General features: G+C 50.7%; 4 protein-coding genes across 4 annotated transcripts; 3 read left to right on the plus strand and 1 right to left on the minus strand.

Moving 5' to 3' along the window:
• Positions 1 to 40: 40 nt before the first annotated feature.
• Positions 41 to 2,347, plus strand: YALI1_E03672g (uncharacterized protein; the record flags this gene model as incomplete). The annotated part of the gene is made up of 1 exon (XM_503484.3): positions 41 to 2,347. One exon carries the CDS (start codon positions 41 to 43, stop codon positions 2,345 to 2,347), a length of 2,307 nt encoding a protein of 768 aa, XP_503484.3.
• Positions 2,348 to 5,091: 2,744 nt separating this feature from the next.
• YALI1_E03723g (uncharacterized protein) lies at positions 5,092 to 7,380 on the plus strand (the record flags this gene model as incomplete). Its single annotated transcript, XM_503485.3, has 1 exon — positions 5,092 to 7,380. One exon carries the CDS (start codon positions 5,092 to 5,094, stop codon positions 7,378 to 7,380), a length of 2,289 nt encoding a protein of 762 aa, XP_503485.3.
• A 218-nt stretch (positions 7,381 to 7,598) lies between these two features.
• YALI1_E03762g (uncharacterized protein) lies at positions 7,599 to 9,038 on the minus strand (the record flags this gene model as incomplete). Its single annotated transcript, XM_503486.3, has 1 exon — positions 7,599 to 9,038. The coding sequence occupies one exon, from the start codon at positions 9,036 to 9,038 to the stop codon at positions 7,599 to 7,601; it is 1,440 nt and encodes a 479-aa protein (XP_503486.3).
• A 2,648-nt stretch (positions 9,039 to 11,686) lies between these two features.
• YALI1_E03789g (uncharacterized protein) lies at positions 11,687 to 15,590 on the plus strand (the record flags this gene model as incomplete). Its single annotated transcript, XM_503487.2, has 2 exons — positions 11,687 to 11,689; positions 11,781 to 15,590. 2 exons carry the CDS (start codon positions 11,687 to 11,689, stop codon positions 15,588 to 15,590), a joined length of 3,813 nt encoding a protein of 1,270 aa, XP_503487.2.
• Between the last annotated feature and the right edge of the window lie 194 nt (positions 15,591 to 15,784).

Genomic DNA, 15,784 nt, shown 5'->3' on the forward strand with positions numbered 1-15,784 from the left:
ACCCAGGAACGAAAATTCGTCGCTCGGGGCACACCCCGCCATGCCCGCAAAGTCGGATAAGGAGCTTCTAAACGCCTACATCTATGACTATTTATTGAAGCACAACATGCACGACTCGGCACGCACGTTTGGCGCAGAGGCCAAGGTGGTGCCGAACGTGAAGAAGGAGGACGACAAGGACCTGCCCAAGCCGCTCATCCCCATCGATGCTCCGCAGGGATTTCTCTACGAGTGGTGGGCACTCTTCTGGGACATTTATTCCGCACGCGGTTCCAAGGGAGGAGGAAGCGTGCCAGCTCAACAGTACGTCCAGGGAACCATGCGGCTTCGTCAAGAACACGCCGCTCGCGCCCAGTTACAGCAGCAGCACCAGGCCCAGCAACACGCTCAGGCTCAGGCTGCTGCTCAGGTTCAAGGACAAGCCCAAGGACAGGGACAGGGCCAGAACCCCACACAGGGCCCCCAGCCCCAGGGACACATGGGTATGCCTGGTCAGGGTCCCCACCAGCCCGGCGGCCCCTTTATGAATGGGAACATGATGTTCCCACCGGGTCAGATGCGGATGGGTCAGCTGCCGCAGCACCTTCAGCAACAAGGTACAGGCGTGGCCGGTGCCAACCCCTCGGACGACTCGTCGTCCCCTGGAGGCACTTCGCCCGCCAAGAGACAACGGCTGTCGCCTGATATGGGCGGCCAATCTCATCCCGAGCAGCAGGGCCAGCACATGATGGGCACCCCCAACCCCAACAACCCCGTGTTCAACTCACAAGTGATGCAGCAGCTTAAGGCGTCGCAAGGCCAGATGCCCAACCTGCAGCAGCAACAGCAAGCACAGCTCCAGCAATATTCGAATACCTTATCGCTGGCACAACAGCGTGCTATGATGAACGCCAAGGGTGGTCCTAACGGCCAGCCTGGACAGCCTGGTCAACCTGGACAGCCCGGACAGCCCGGACAGCCCGGACAACCTGGTCAGCCAGGCCAACCTCTACCCATGGGCTACGAAGGAATGGAACCTGGATTCATGGGCGGCAACGGGCTGATTCTCAACGCCCAGCAGATGCGACAGCAACAAGCCGGTAGCGGTGGCGCAGCAGGGTCTGGCCAGCTCAACGGCAACTCCAACGCGCTGCACGACTACCAAATGCAACTCATGTTGTTGGAACAGCAGAACAAGAAGCGACTGATGGTGGCTCGACAGGAGCAGCAGGAAGGCCAGCCTCGAGCTGAGGGCCAAGCCGCAGCAGCGGGCGCCAACCCTGGAGCTCGCATGAGTGGCCAATTCAAGCGACCCGGCTCCAGTCCTGTCGTTGGCAACATTGGCGACGGCCGACGAGTCACACCCAAGCTGCCCAACCAGCCATCACCTCTGATTGACGCCAACCGTGCCTCTCCCCTTCAAAGTAATTTCAATGGCCAGGGCGACTTCAATGTTGTGGTTGGTCCCAGCGGCCAGATGATGCGAATGCAACAGCCACAGCAGCAGGGCGGTCCTCCCCAGCAACAAGGCCAGCAGCAAGGAGGCCCCGGTCAGCAGCAAGGAGGTCCAGGCCAACAACCACAGCAGGGCCAGCAACAGGGACAACAGGGTGGCCCCCAGGGTGGACAGCATCGATTCGATGATCCCCAGCAGCTGCCACAAAGTCAGAACGGCGGTCCTCAACCTGGGTCTGCTCCTGGGCAGCTTCCACAGACACAGGGTGGTCCTCAGCGACCACCATCACGGGTGTCGCAGATGCCCCCGCCGGGCGTCCAAGGTGGACAGCGAACACAACCTTCCTCACCGGGCCAAGCATCTAATCCTGGTAGCGGTGGCAGCAGTGGAAGTGCTCCTGGAGGCACGACCCCAACACAGGCTAACAAGCAGCTCAAGGGCAAGAAGGCCGAACCCAAGAAGCGAGCAAAGAAGGGCAACCAGCCCGTCACCCCCAAGGCAGTGTCCGAGAGCCCCACTCCCACCACGCCGGCCACGCCGTCTGCCGCATCAAACCAGTCCCTTTTGTCGAAGGCTACCAACTTTGCCGCAAATAACAAGCAAGCTCAGGCGGCGGCTCATGCACAGGCCCAAGCCCAAGCAGCCGCCCAAGCCCAGTCCCAGATGCATATGGGTGGCATGGGTGGCTCGTCCTCTGGACTGGAGCTTGACGTCAATGGCGGAATGGGTCTTGATAATGACTCGTCCTCGTTCCTCAATGACTTCAGCACCGGAAACGAGGGCGATGTCGGCGACATGGACTTTGACTTCAACTCATTCCTCAACACGGACGACAACGCCGCCGGAGCTCTCAAGTTTGACTCTGGGTCTGCTTTTGGCTGGGGCGAGGGCGTTGAAGCCATGAATGAGTAAGCCAGTGGCTGGGGCGCGAGCCTGTGAGGTTTGGTTGCCTGGAAAAGGAACGATTCGTGACTCTCGATATTTTTTTTGTTTAGTCTTTCCTAACTCCCCCTCGTCATTGACGGACATCGATCTAGCCGCCAACACTCACCAAGTGCCACTGTATTATACACTACCTATTTATTTATACAGATGTATATAGTCAAGTGATGAGATCCAGGTGACTAACAGTGTGTACAACATGTAAAAAGAATGTATTTTATGTTAGAGGAATGTGTGATGTATTTGTATGACACGGGGTAGATTGATAAAAAACGGTGATATGCAACGCGCACCGTATCTCGCGTCTTAGACACATGTCTTCAATGCGCGGGCGGACTACCCCACCTATAGATAAAGAGCATATCGTATACAGTAACATCCCATGTCGCTTCCTTTTTGGGTTGAATCGGTTTTTGTTTATGTTGAGATAATTATTCGGATGTCGTTGACTTCGGGTTGGAAGTGTGATACAGCATACAGTAAGTCGGTGTGACACAGTCTGTTATTACAGTAACAGTAAGGACTTGCATCCCCTGCATGTTTACACAGTGTTTGCCTATATTGCATGACCCTACTATCGCTTATTCGTTGTCCGTATGATACCATACGAACATCACCCCACGTCCGGACGTTTAAAGGCCGTTGTGTGGCTTGGTTTTCGTATTAGCCTGAGACCAGGGCCATATCGGCGTTACAGAGTTCACACTGAAACCACTACTCGGACTGTCTTCGTACTCATCCTGTGCACCTTGGTAAGTACTTTACTCGTAATAACACACCCAAACTGGACACAGTAGTCCGAACACTAACCATTTAGGAAGAGGAATGTAGACTCTAATAGTCGGAGAAGTGAACGTCATTTGGGGTAATTACATTGTAAATAGTTTAGTAAACTGTAGAGAACACAATCCGTCGTGGTTGGCAATGCAGCCGAATTGTCAACTGCCCATACTTCCTCGTCACTCGGTGACAGTGTTGTGTGCTACTGGAACGACATAATATTTTCTGGTTGGAAGTACGCATGTACAAGTAACGGCATGAAGACCGAAAGTCTAATACAAAGTACAAGTTATGTACATTCCAACGAAAGGTGACTGACGTATCACCGTCTCCTTTCTCTCGGAGTTTGTCTCCACAAACTGCCTTAGATATGGATGTAAGGTACAGGGGTCGATGGACCGAATAGGCTGTTGCTCAAGGTTGGTGTGTTACTGTAGAGCCTTATCGGATGTTAAACGCTGTGCCTTTCAGCGAGGCGACATGTGATAATATTTGTGAAACACGCGTGAATGGGTGTTGCATCTACAGTGGCCCCGTGAAACAAGAGGAGAAGTCGCTCGACAAGCGTAGCTCTTCTCCGAGTCTGCCCAGGCCCTTGAAAGGGTAAGAAGACTTGCGTCACCGCCTGGCCCCTTGATTAATAATCTTTGCGTCTGTGAGCACCCCTTGATTATGTACTCCCACCAAGTTCAGTGACTGCATTTTACTTTGGGATGGCAGACTGATGACATCAGAGTGATGACCAGACGGCCTTATCAGCATGTCGATGATGCGGGACAAATAAGGGTGAAAAAAGAAGTATTTGTAGATCCCTACAAGTAGATTGTACCGTGCATATGTACTGGTAAAAGTATCGTACAGTGCAAGTACTGTACAATAAAAGTGCACAGACCGGTACTTGTACTTGTAGTACGAGTTGTACGGTATTGTATGGTACTCGTACTTGTTGTTACTTGTAACACCACGGGTCTAAATGCCACAGACACGGACTGTATCGTTCGCAGTGGGTCACCTCTACCAAGCATGAAGTCATGAAGTCATCCGCATACATACTCATTCCAAACCATTGTGCCGAGGACAAAATATTACAGTATTATGGCCACTGACACGTACTGGTACGAACCATGCAGACGTCATCAGGAGGTCAGGAGGCCTGTCATAATTACATGTGAAGGCGGGGTCACGGATTTATTCTTCTATTACGAAGCCATTTTGGGATGTCTGAAGTTCCCGTTCTAGCTTCACTTGTTCGTGCCTGTCGGCAAACTCGTCCCCTGCATGTCGTTTTGGACAAACAGCGGGGGATTAACATGCCATATTTGCGCCCTTTGGGGTAGATTTGTGCTCCGAAAAGAAGGTCTCCTAAATAATTTGGAACGAATCTGTCCCAATATAGGTCTACAAGCCGTTTTCCACCGCATGAAGACAGTGTATATTATTTCAAGGCGTTGTGAAAATCACATTCTGTCTCACCTTGGTTTTATACACCCTGGTCGCTCTGTTTTCGTGCCATTGGTGGCGTGCATGTAGCCCTTAACTGGGTTTCAACGTCTCAGAGGTATTTACCCATTGTTTAATATGATTAGGCGCATATAACATAACAGGTCAGCCCGAGCATGCCCACGTCTGTGACCTGATGAACGGTCTAGGGGTGGGCCAATGTCACATGGAGTCATCCACCCCACCCCTCAAAAGTCGTTCCACCATATTATTTCTCCTTGCTTATTATCTTCCCAAGAGTCTGCATGCTTGTTCCTCTCCCGCTCCAGAATTAGAAAGTCTCAACCCTGGTAAACCTGCAACCTTATGTTTAGGTTCTGTTTGGATCTCCGCTGCACACAAGGTCCAAACATTAGGCTCCTTCTTTTTACTATATACCCTTTCCACAATACTTGTACCTAACGGTGGTATCGCCTCCATATGCTCTAGCCGCCATGAACGTCATATTCGAAAACACGCCCATGGCGGACTATCTACAACAAGCAGACAACCCGGGGATGGCCGACTGGGGCCTGGACGACGAGTACGACTTTGACAGTAGCGATGAGGACCTTCTCCAGAGCTATGAGGGAAGAAGGTCCTACGAGAAGGACCCCAACGTGGAGGAAAACTTGCGAAGGATTGATGAAGAAGACGAGTACGACACAGATACCAATACAGAAAATGTCTCGTCGCCAGAGCAACAACCGTCACAACACCCGCAATCACACCCGCAAAACACGCAACGCAAGCACAGAAGATTCGCCTCAACCTCAGCTATTCAACCGCTACATTCGGCAAACGAGAATCTCATGAAGCGAGAACGCTTTCAACTGTTGCTAGCCGGTGCGCTACGACAATCCCTTCCGTTGGTGGAGAACAACAGGTTCCTTGAAAAATTCAGATACATTGTGGTTACGTCCCAGCTCCTGTCAGAACAGCCACCAGTGTCCAGCAAAACACCCAACTTTCCCGACGACAAGGACCTTCTGCCGGAAACTACATGGGCGACCAGCGGCGGTTGCGTGGTGGTAGTGGTGGGACTTTTTTCTTGGGCAGTTCGTAAAAAGGCTATCTTCGAGGGGAAAGCACGTGCCATGGCCTCCTTTGTCGCCACCTTGTGTTTAGTGATCTTCATGTACGCGCATTCGCGTCGAAGATTACTGCGCATTATTCGAATTAAGGCTGTTCAGTCTGCTCGGCAGTTTGTTCTCAGTTCACAGGGATTTGATGCTGCTGTACACAAGAGTTTGGGTGTTATTCACGAGGTGGAGTTCCTCTCCAAGGGTTTCTCGTTTCCTCAAAAGACTGTGGAAGGCACAGACCTTGACGTTAGACTGTGTAAGCAGCTGCGCGCGGCTCTCTCAGCCTCTCTCTACCTTAGCATTTCCTCTTTGACCCGGTCCATCCGTAAGATGCTGAACCACTGTCACAAGCTTGACCTGGAAAAGTATCTCGACATCTATGAGGTCGATGTTATGGACCTCAGTCTCTTCGTTGAAGATGATGGACCCATTCCCGAGCATGATTTCACGGCATCGTCGCCAGTCGAGGCACTTCGAAACATGGTTGACGTTCCCGAGGCCGACTTCTACGGCTCCAAGGGTGCCAATCACTCCCACAAGAACCTCAAGTTCTACCACTACAAGTTCCATCTGCTTCGACGTGTCATGCTATGCTGTCTACTGTCTATGACTGCAAGTGGCACTGATGGAAGCGAATACACGCAGTGGAAGTTGGTGTCTGGGGAACTGTCCCGGTCTGAGAAGCTACTGCGGCAACTGGACGAGTCCCTTGTCGATACCATTTACGGACTTGACCATGACGCCAAGCTACTCAGTCATTCAAGATCAGATTCCCTGTTTGGCAAAGTCATTGATTCACGAAAGGGCAGACGCCTTTCTTCTTTCAACCTTCTTTCAGAGCCTTCGTCGGCTGCATCAGAGCCCTCTAAGGAAGTCCAACAGCATCTTAAGCAGCTTTCTCGTCTTTCCTCGACTCTCAGACAGATTGAGGGACGTATGCAAATTGCCCGTGAAGGCTCCATGTCTCACATTGAGAGCGCTTCAGCCGACGAACTCCTTACTAACTACCGTACTCTTGGAGATGACATCCAGTCACTGGCCAGCATCTGGCAGGGTGGGATGTCTTCTCTAGAGGCCAAGCTCAAAAACCCTTCTACCTCCCGCGCAGAAAAGACGCTGTCCTTCATTGAAAAGCAGCGCCATCTTTCTGATGCCACCGTGGATACACTAGCGTCTCCGTTGTTGCAGCAGCTAGCCTCTTTAGGCTCTCCTGTGCATAACAATGACTACTCCACGGTATCTCAGGCTACCACTCTTGCCGAATTTGAAGATGATGTCCATGGACCCGCCGCCAAGCAGTCAGCTCTGTCCAACACATATCGGGCACTTTGTGGCGACTCGACGCCCGTCTCTTCTCCACCCATGTCTCCTACCATGCTTGAGGACGAAAATGGTATTCCCATTCAATACTCTCAGTTTGGTAAAAGACGATCCTTCCATCAACGTGACATGTCGCTGACCACCATCCTTGAAGGTATAGCTAACAAGGACAAGGGAAAGGGACTGGGCATCGATACTTCTGGAACTGTTCATGAGCAGCGAGAGAAGCGCATCGCCCGTATGAAAGAGGAGCGAGAACGAGAAGTTGACAATCGTGCTGCCGCTAATAGGCGAGGCAGTGTCATGCTGGAGCTCAAAACGGTCCTCGAAAACCGTTGATTTTAATTTAATTTATTTGCATACACTTTCTAAGACTTTGAGCTGTAGGCTTCGTAGATGAGATGTACCGTAGATTGCCCAGGTATGAACAACACGGAACTACACAACCACATGTTCACTCTAAATTGGCATCTTCAGATGCCCGTAAATAACTTATATATGTATATACCCGCTGTATCAAAGCAATAGCACTTTTAGCAACTTCACCTTCTACCACCTTAGATCTCTGACTCAGACTTGATAGTCTCACCCTTACACTTCTCAAGACCCTCTCCACCGTAAGAAGTGAGAGGTGAAACCTCGACAAGCTGCTTGCCCTCAACAATGGCACCGGCAGCCTTGACCCACCGAGCACCCTGCTCAAGAAGATGAGCTCTGGATGTCTCAGGGTCATCCTGGCCGGTTCCAGGAGCGTTCTTAAGAGGAGAGAATTCGTCAGCTCGAGCAACCTCAAGAACGGCGAACTTGGTCAGGGGGACAGTCACGAAAACATCAAAGACGAACTGCTCCAGCTTGATACCGTTGGGAGTGGATGGCTTGACCGTCTTGCCCTCGGCGTCCACGTAGGGGATCTTCTTGTGAGCAACGTGAAAGGGGAGGATCTGCTGTCGGAACTCAAAGTTGTCCTTGGAGAACCACTCGGGAATCTTGTTGAAGAAGTTGATGGAGTAGTAGTGGTTAACAATGTTGGCTGCTCTCAACTTGAGGAGACCGGGGGCGGAGGGGTCCTCGGCCTTGGCCAGAGCATCGGAGATCTCAGAATACTCGATGACCTGGGGCTTGTCGTCTCGAGAGACAATGAGACCGACGGATTCGGTAGCGTCTCGCTTTCGCACAACCTTGGTGGCAATGTCGACGCCTCGAGATGCAGAGAAACCCATGAAAACGGGATCGGCAACTCGGGCCAGACAGTTGTCAACACAGTAAGTGTGGATATGCTCGATTCCTCGCTTCTTCATATCGTCGAGGACACCGCTCTTGTAGAGGGCAAGATAGAGACCGCCGTTTCCATCGGGGGCGACAGCAACCTTGCCAGGGGCGTCGAGAATGATCTTACCCTCGTCAGTAAGACAAGGGAAGACACCCTGCTCGAAGAAGACAACATTCTTCTCGTCAAGACCAAAGTATTTGTGCCCCTTGAAGAAGGCCTCGGTAGGACCTCGAGTGGGGCCAGAGGTCATGATGTACCACGGCACGACACCTCCGCTAAGCTCCTGGATCTTGGCGATTCGCTCAGCCTGGAGTTGGAAAAGAGACTTGTGAGAGGGGAGACCAATGTCGTAGCATCCCTTTGGGGCAGAAGATCCGAGTCGGGTTCCTTGGCCTCCAGCCATGAGCACCACAGCGACCTTATTGTCACCGATGAGCTTGAGACCGGCGTCATACCACTCTCCAGTGTACTTGCTTGTGGGGGCGTCAGGCAGGGTAGAGCCCGAGTACTCCTCAGGGATACCCTCAATTGGCGAAGTGGGGTTCTCCATGCCCTTGGCAGCCTTGGGGATGGTGTTCTCAGCGTGCCAGGTTACCTCGGTAGGGTCGATCTCAGCCAGCTGGGCCAGCAGAGAAGACTTCTCCTCGTCGGAGAGCTTGTCCCAGAACTGGAACACCTGGCCTTGGCCAGCGTCATCATAGGTCTTCTTTAGCTGTTCGTATGACATGTTTTTTGTGTTGGTTGTACTCAAACTGGGTGAGAAAGCGCTGACACTAAGTATTATGGCATTTGCTTCTGCTTCTCAATCTAATTTTAGTAACACCATAACACTGGAACTCTAATGCGTTAATGAAGCGAAGACGTGGTCTACGTGAGCAGACCGTGTATTGGTCTAGTGTAAGGCAAGTGAGTAACAATCCCAGATTATTTGGAAAATAATAACTCATGATTAGTTTTGTTGCCAACATTTTCGACGCCTTCACGAGTGCGGCTTTCCCATCCAGCAGCTCTCTGTGCTTCAGTCAGAAACGTGATTCCTCAGCAACCGCACAATTTTAAACAGAGTAAATACAGTGCTTTGCATGCACATGTGCGATGTGCACATGGCGGCGTTTGCCCGGGTTTTACTTGTATACTCATTGGTCTATTCTGAGATAACCTCCTTAGATGGGTGCAGTCGGTTATCTTCTATCGGAAATAGACCGGTTTCGTGCTGTTACTACAGGGCTCATCCCGCTCGCTAAATGCCAGTCTCTCGCACTAAAGTGGGAACCGTGTGTTTTGTACAGTGTTCCGTGCATGTAATTTAGGCCTTAAAGATGACGTGGACACACACTCAGCGTGTCGAGACCCCTGAAAATGACATACTACGTGTATAATATGTGAAGGAGGTGTATATTTTGTTTCAAGTCCCGGTTGAGAGACCCGAAGTCCAGTGTTTGTCTAACACGACCGTGGTCTATCTCGCCAACCACACGGGGGTTAAGGGACAGTAGTTCCCCACCTAACCGAGCTAAATTGCTTCGACTGGCCATTTAGGTTGCGTCTGCTGCGGGCTGTCAGTCACTTATTGTGGTCAAATGGAACAGGTAATGTGATTCTGTTTCGTCTTGTATACACTGATTATTCTCAGAAGAAGTTAGGCTGTATATGTTCTTTATATGGTAAGTGATCCATATCCTTTCTTAGGTGCGTTTCTCAAGAACCGGAGACACCCACTAACACATTTTCACCCAACAGGGAATCAAGTAATACTTAGACTTTAAATCAATTAAATACCTGAAATATTTACAAATAAAACTCCCATCGGAACCTCTGACTCTATGACACCCCACAGCGCCTTTTGCTAATATTATGAGGGTACCAGCTTTCTAAGGCACCGAATCAGGCTACAGATACCGTGTTTATTTTTAACCGATTTGCTTTTCCAAACTACTGTACCTCGTTCACCCCATATCGAGGCTGTTTCATCCCTGCTCATAGCTAGCCGTTGCTTCGGAGTCCCCAATAACCGTTTTATCTACTGCACGTCAAGCGTACTGCATTAACCGTCGATTCAGGATAAACAGTACTGTATCAGTATATTTTCTGTACCCTCATTTGGCTCAATTAAACGAATGCAGTATCTCAAACGGTCAGTCAACTCAATAAGGGTGTAGTTTCCATATTAATAATATTTCTGACACACTGTTGGGCATACCGAAAAGTGGTCCACAGGAGTGAATGTATGATGGGTGCAATATTGGTTCCTGTTTCATCCGCATGACGTCATACAGCTAATATTGCTGTAGATTCCTGAAGCGTCATTAAATATCCCAGGGAAAGAAGAGCAGCATGGGACTGGACAATACCAGCGCGCGTAACACGTATTTATCAAACAAGGGTTGGCATATTGGTTGCTTCCTCAGCAAGTCGCAGGCTAGTAAGGGTGGATCGCCCCTGTTCCTGCAGGTGCCTGATAGAGGGGAGCCGCTGGAAGACATTGAAGGTTCGACGATTCCCTTTTCAGGTTATGGTTTTTTATGACGGTGGCATACGTCCTTGGGTACAAGATATGCACCCGCTACTCTAGCCCGCTACAACCAAGAGTGTATGGAGTAGCCGTCAAGTGCGAGCTCTGGACTCTGTTAGTTTGGCTGTGTAAGATATGGTATCTACCTGATCCGTTTGCAATTTCTATTGGGTTGCGTGGATGTAATCTCTATTGTCCCTGCACTACAACACACTTTTACGTAATGTGCGCGCTGCACTCTCTTCTTTGACTCAGATGCGTCGGACATAAAACCAACTCCGACAAACAAACGATTATATAGAGGAGAAGACCGACACCGAATTTGAAGGGCTGTCAAGGGCCATTTATACCACAAGCTCCCGTCTCGCAAGACCGTAGTGACGTGGCGGAAATTGCGCTAACTCCAACATTCCCTGCCGGGTAATATCAAACGTCATACGGCGTTTTGGGTGAAGGGATATAAACGGAACCCTGGATTGGTGGGGGGGATAAACAACATACAGGGATGCTATTTCTGGCTTTTAGTCCGTTTTTCCTGTGGCGCAATGGAATCGTATTGGGGTGACAGTGACGACGGCTCCCTAATACATAGTGCGACGCAGGAACCCCTCGTTTATTTATATCTAGGCCTCCTGGCTCTCCCTCTCTTTGGAGCTCCACCTCAGACCCTATTACTGCTTGTCCATCCACTCCCCTACAACGACGAAGAGACCGAACCTTATAAATCTTTGTGTCCTGTGAAAGCGAGCCAGGAGCAGAAGCGAAGCTGCACGCTGCAAAATTCCGAATTCAAAAATCTCAGCACTCCTCACGGCAGATATCGCCACCGACATTACGAGACGAAATTGCACTGCTCAGGTACTATGGTGAGTTTGATTACCCCGCGCCACCCCGGCTTAGACATCGTGGACACGGTCACCTGCCAACGACACCCTACGAGACCCCCCACTAACACAGAACTGCGCACACTGCAACGCCGGCTCGGACGACGACGCCTACTTCGCTATTTGCGAGGTGGTGCACAAGATCTCTCAAATCATTGGCACAAATTCCAAAATTGACAAGGATGTGACCGACAATCTTCCGGGCGAGAAAACCCCAGCCAAGAAGCTTCTCGCCATCCAGCTGGACCGACTCCAGGCCTCCGTCCAGCAGCTGGTGGACGAGCGAGGCGCTCTGGAGCAGAACGAAGCCCCCTCAGCCCCATTTTCTCCCCCAGAAAACTACTACACTGTCCCAACATACACACAGGCGTCTGTGGACTCGCTTATATCGGAGGCCAAGTCTGCAGGTAAATTTGAATCGTCGCACCCCGACCACCACATGTACCAGTTGCTCAAGGCCCTCAATGCGAAGGTCTATTCACAGCAGCGAGAAATCGCTCTGCACAGCGGTGCAGTCGTGGCGTTGGAGCGGGACCTCAGCCAGACCAGAAATATTCTCAATTCTTTCACAGAAACAATCGCACCGGGCGAAAAGCGAGTGGTGGACACAGACCTTCTGGACCGAGAGCTGCGAAAGTCTCAAACAGCAAACCGCGCCTTTCAGAAGGCGCTGATGGAGATTGGAGAGGTTGTCTTTGCCGTCGCGCAAGGTGACCTGTCCAAGAAGGTTACTATTCACGACCAGGAGATGGACCCCGAAATTGTCAAATTCAAGGAAACAATCAACAAAATGATGAGCCAACTGCAACGATTCGCTTCCGAAGTTACCCGTGTGGCCACAGAGGTAGCAGGAGGAACGCTAGGAGGACAGGCAGAAGGAGAAGGAACAGTTGGTGTGTGGCGAGAGCTTACTGATAACGTCAACGTCATGGCCTCAAATCTTACAAACCAGGTGCGAGAAATCGCTGATGTTACTCGAGCTGTTGCCCAGGGTGATTTATCGCGGAAGATTAATGTCCACGCACAAGGAGAGATTCTGGAACTGCAAAAGACTATCAATACCATGGTGGAACAACTACGTACGTTCGCCTTCGAGGTCACGCGAGTGGCCAGAGAAACAGGTGTGGAAGGAAGACTGGGTGGCCAGGCCCAGATCGAAGGTGTCGAAGGTATTTGGAGAGAGCTCACTGACAATGTCAACGCCATGGCTTCTAACCTGACTGACCAAGTGCGAAATATCGCCAACGTCACTACTGCTGTCGCAAGAGGAGATTTGTCTCAAAAGGTGTCTGCTGACTGTAAGGGAGAAATTCTTGATTTGAAGTCTACCATCAACAAAATGGTGGACCGATTGCAGAACTTCGCGCTGGAAGTTACTACACTGGCTCGATCAGTCGGTACTGAGGGTATTCTGGGTGGGCAGGCCAAGGTCGAGGATGTGGAGGGTGCATGGAAGGAGATCACTGAAAATGTCAACGTGATGGCATCTAACTTGACCACCCAGGTCCGAAGCATTGCCCACGTTACCACAGCAGTCGCCCAGGGTGACCTGTCACAGAAGATTGATGTGCATGCTCAGGGAGAAATGCTTGCCCTGAAGTCCACTATCAACAAAATGGTGGATCGTCTGCAGGTGTTCGCCTCTGAGGTGACTCGAGTGGCCAAGGATGTCGGTATCGACGGTAAGCTTGGTGTGCAGGCTCAGGTCTCCGATGTCGACGGTCTTTGGAAGGAGATTACCACTAACGTCAACACCATGGCGGCCAACCTGACTACCCAGGTTCGAGCCCTGGTGCAGATTACTGCCGCTGCTACAGACGGTGACTTCACCCGATTCATCACCGTCGAAGCCTCTGGAGAGATGGATGCCCTGAAGACCAAGATTAACCAGATGGTTCTGAACCTGCGAGAGTCCATTCAGCGAAACACTGCGGCTAGGGAAGCTGCCGAGTTGGCCAACAGAGCCAAATCCGAGTTCCTGGCCAACATGTCTCATGAAATTCGAACCCCCATGAATGGTATTATTGGTATGACGCAATTGACACTCGACACTGAGCTCACTCAGTACCAGCGAGAGATGCTGAGTATCGTCCACAATCTGGCTAACTCGCTGCTCACAATCATTGATGACATCCTGGATATTTCCAAGATTGAAGCTAACCGGATGACTATCGAAAAGATTGCCTTCTCTCTGCGAGGCACTGTCTTTGGTGCCCTCAAGACCTTATCCGTCAAGGCAAATGAGAAGCCTCTGGATCTTGTCTACAAGGTGGACAACACCTTCCCTGATAACCTGGTTGGTGACTCTTTCCGTTTACGTCAGGTTATTCTCAATCTTGTTGGTAACGCCATCAAGTTCACCGAGTCCGGAGAAGTCGCTTTGTCTGTGCGAAAGGCTGATGATCAACGCCCTGGTTCCCCCGATGAGATGATGATTGAGTTCTGCGTGTCTGATACTGGTATCGGTATCCAGTCTGACAAGCTGGACGTTATTTTCGACACTTTCTGCCAGGCTGATGGTTCTACCACCAGAAAGTTCGGAGGTACCGGTCTTGGACTCTCTATTTCCAAGCGACTCATCAATCTGATGGGTGGAGACATATGGGTCAAGTCCGAGTACGGCAAGGGTTCTCAGTTCTTCTTTACCCTTGCTGTGCAGCCTGCGGACAGTGGACTTTCTCAGCTTCTGGACAACATTGCACCTTTCCGAAACCACTACGTTTTGTTCATCAACACTGAGCACGAGCAAGAAGTCGTCGACCAGCTCGTCGACAACATGCAACGACTCAACCTCAATGCTTGGGTGGTCGACTCTCTGGAAGAGGCTCCTCTGCCAGAAGACCGATCTGGTCCCAAGTTCGATACAATCATTGTGGACTCTCTGGAGGTAGCTACCAAGCTGCGAACTCTCAACCATCTCAAGTACATTCCTTTGATACTACTTCATCCCTGTATCCCTCAAGTGAACCTCAAGATCTGTCTTGATCTCGGTATCACCTCTTACGGTAACACTCCCTGTTCTACCAACGATATTGGTAACGTGCTGTTGCCTGCTTTGGAGTCTCGTGCCGCACCTCTCAACTCTGACGGTCAGATGAAGTTCCAGATTCTGCTTGCTGAGGATAACGTTGTCAACCAGAAGCTGGCTGTGCGAATTCTGGAGAAGCACCAGCACCGAGTTGAGGTTGTCGAAAACGGCTATGAGGCATTTGAGGCCATCAAGAAGAAGCGATACGACGTTGTTTTGATGGATGTTCAGATGCCTGTAATGGGTGGATTCGAGGCCACAGCCAAGATTCGGGAATGGGAGAAGCAGAATATCACTATTCGAACCAGAACTCCCATTGTGGCTCTCACTGCACATGCAATGCTTGGGGATCGGGAACGATGCATGCAAGCTCAGATGGATGAGTACCTGAGTAAACCTCTTAAGCCTGCTCTTCTGGTGCAGACCATCAACAAGTGTGTGCACTCAGTTAACCAGCTTAGAAGCTTGGCGCTCGGCCCTACCTCGACCTCTTCTGTGAATCAGATTCTCAGTCGAAGTGGGCAACACAAGAGCGCCGTGGCTGCCTCTTCTTCTGCTGCCTCTGCATCCATGCTACCCTATGTGGCACCTCAACCCACATCTCCCGTCTTGTCGCCATCATTAGAGGACGCCATTATTAAAACCACAGATGGCGTCGTGTCAAAGAGCCCACTTCCCCCAAGTCAGTCGAAGCCTCGACCTACCATTGAGCAGCGGTCACGTACGGTGACCTCTGTGCCCCATGTGGATTACCCCGAAAATGGCGGCGCACGAATTGTCGCAATTGATGAGGGCACCGAACCCGAGAAAGAAAGTGAACAGCCTCCCTCCAACAGACGAGTAAACAGTAATTGATAGACTAATATATTTATGAGCGATGTTACGATGAGAGAATGTGTAAAAACAGTGGTTACTTGGATTATTTTGTAGAGTACAAAAAAGTTAATAGTGTCACGGAACAGTGGACAATTTAAGCCTTCTTTTTTTTGTTCTTCGTCTTGGGTTTTTTCGCAGCTGACGAAGCTTTTGGGGCATCAGCATCGATAACA

The sequence above is a fragment of the Yarrowia lipolytica genome, chromosome 1E (assembly GCF_001761485.1).
Source record: "Yarrowia lipolytica chromosome 1E, complete sequence".
NCBI classification, from domain to species: domain Eukaryota; kingdom Fungi; phylum Ascomycota; class Dipodascomycetes; order Dipodascales; genus Yarrowia; species Yarrowia lipolytica.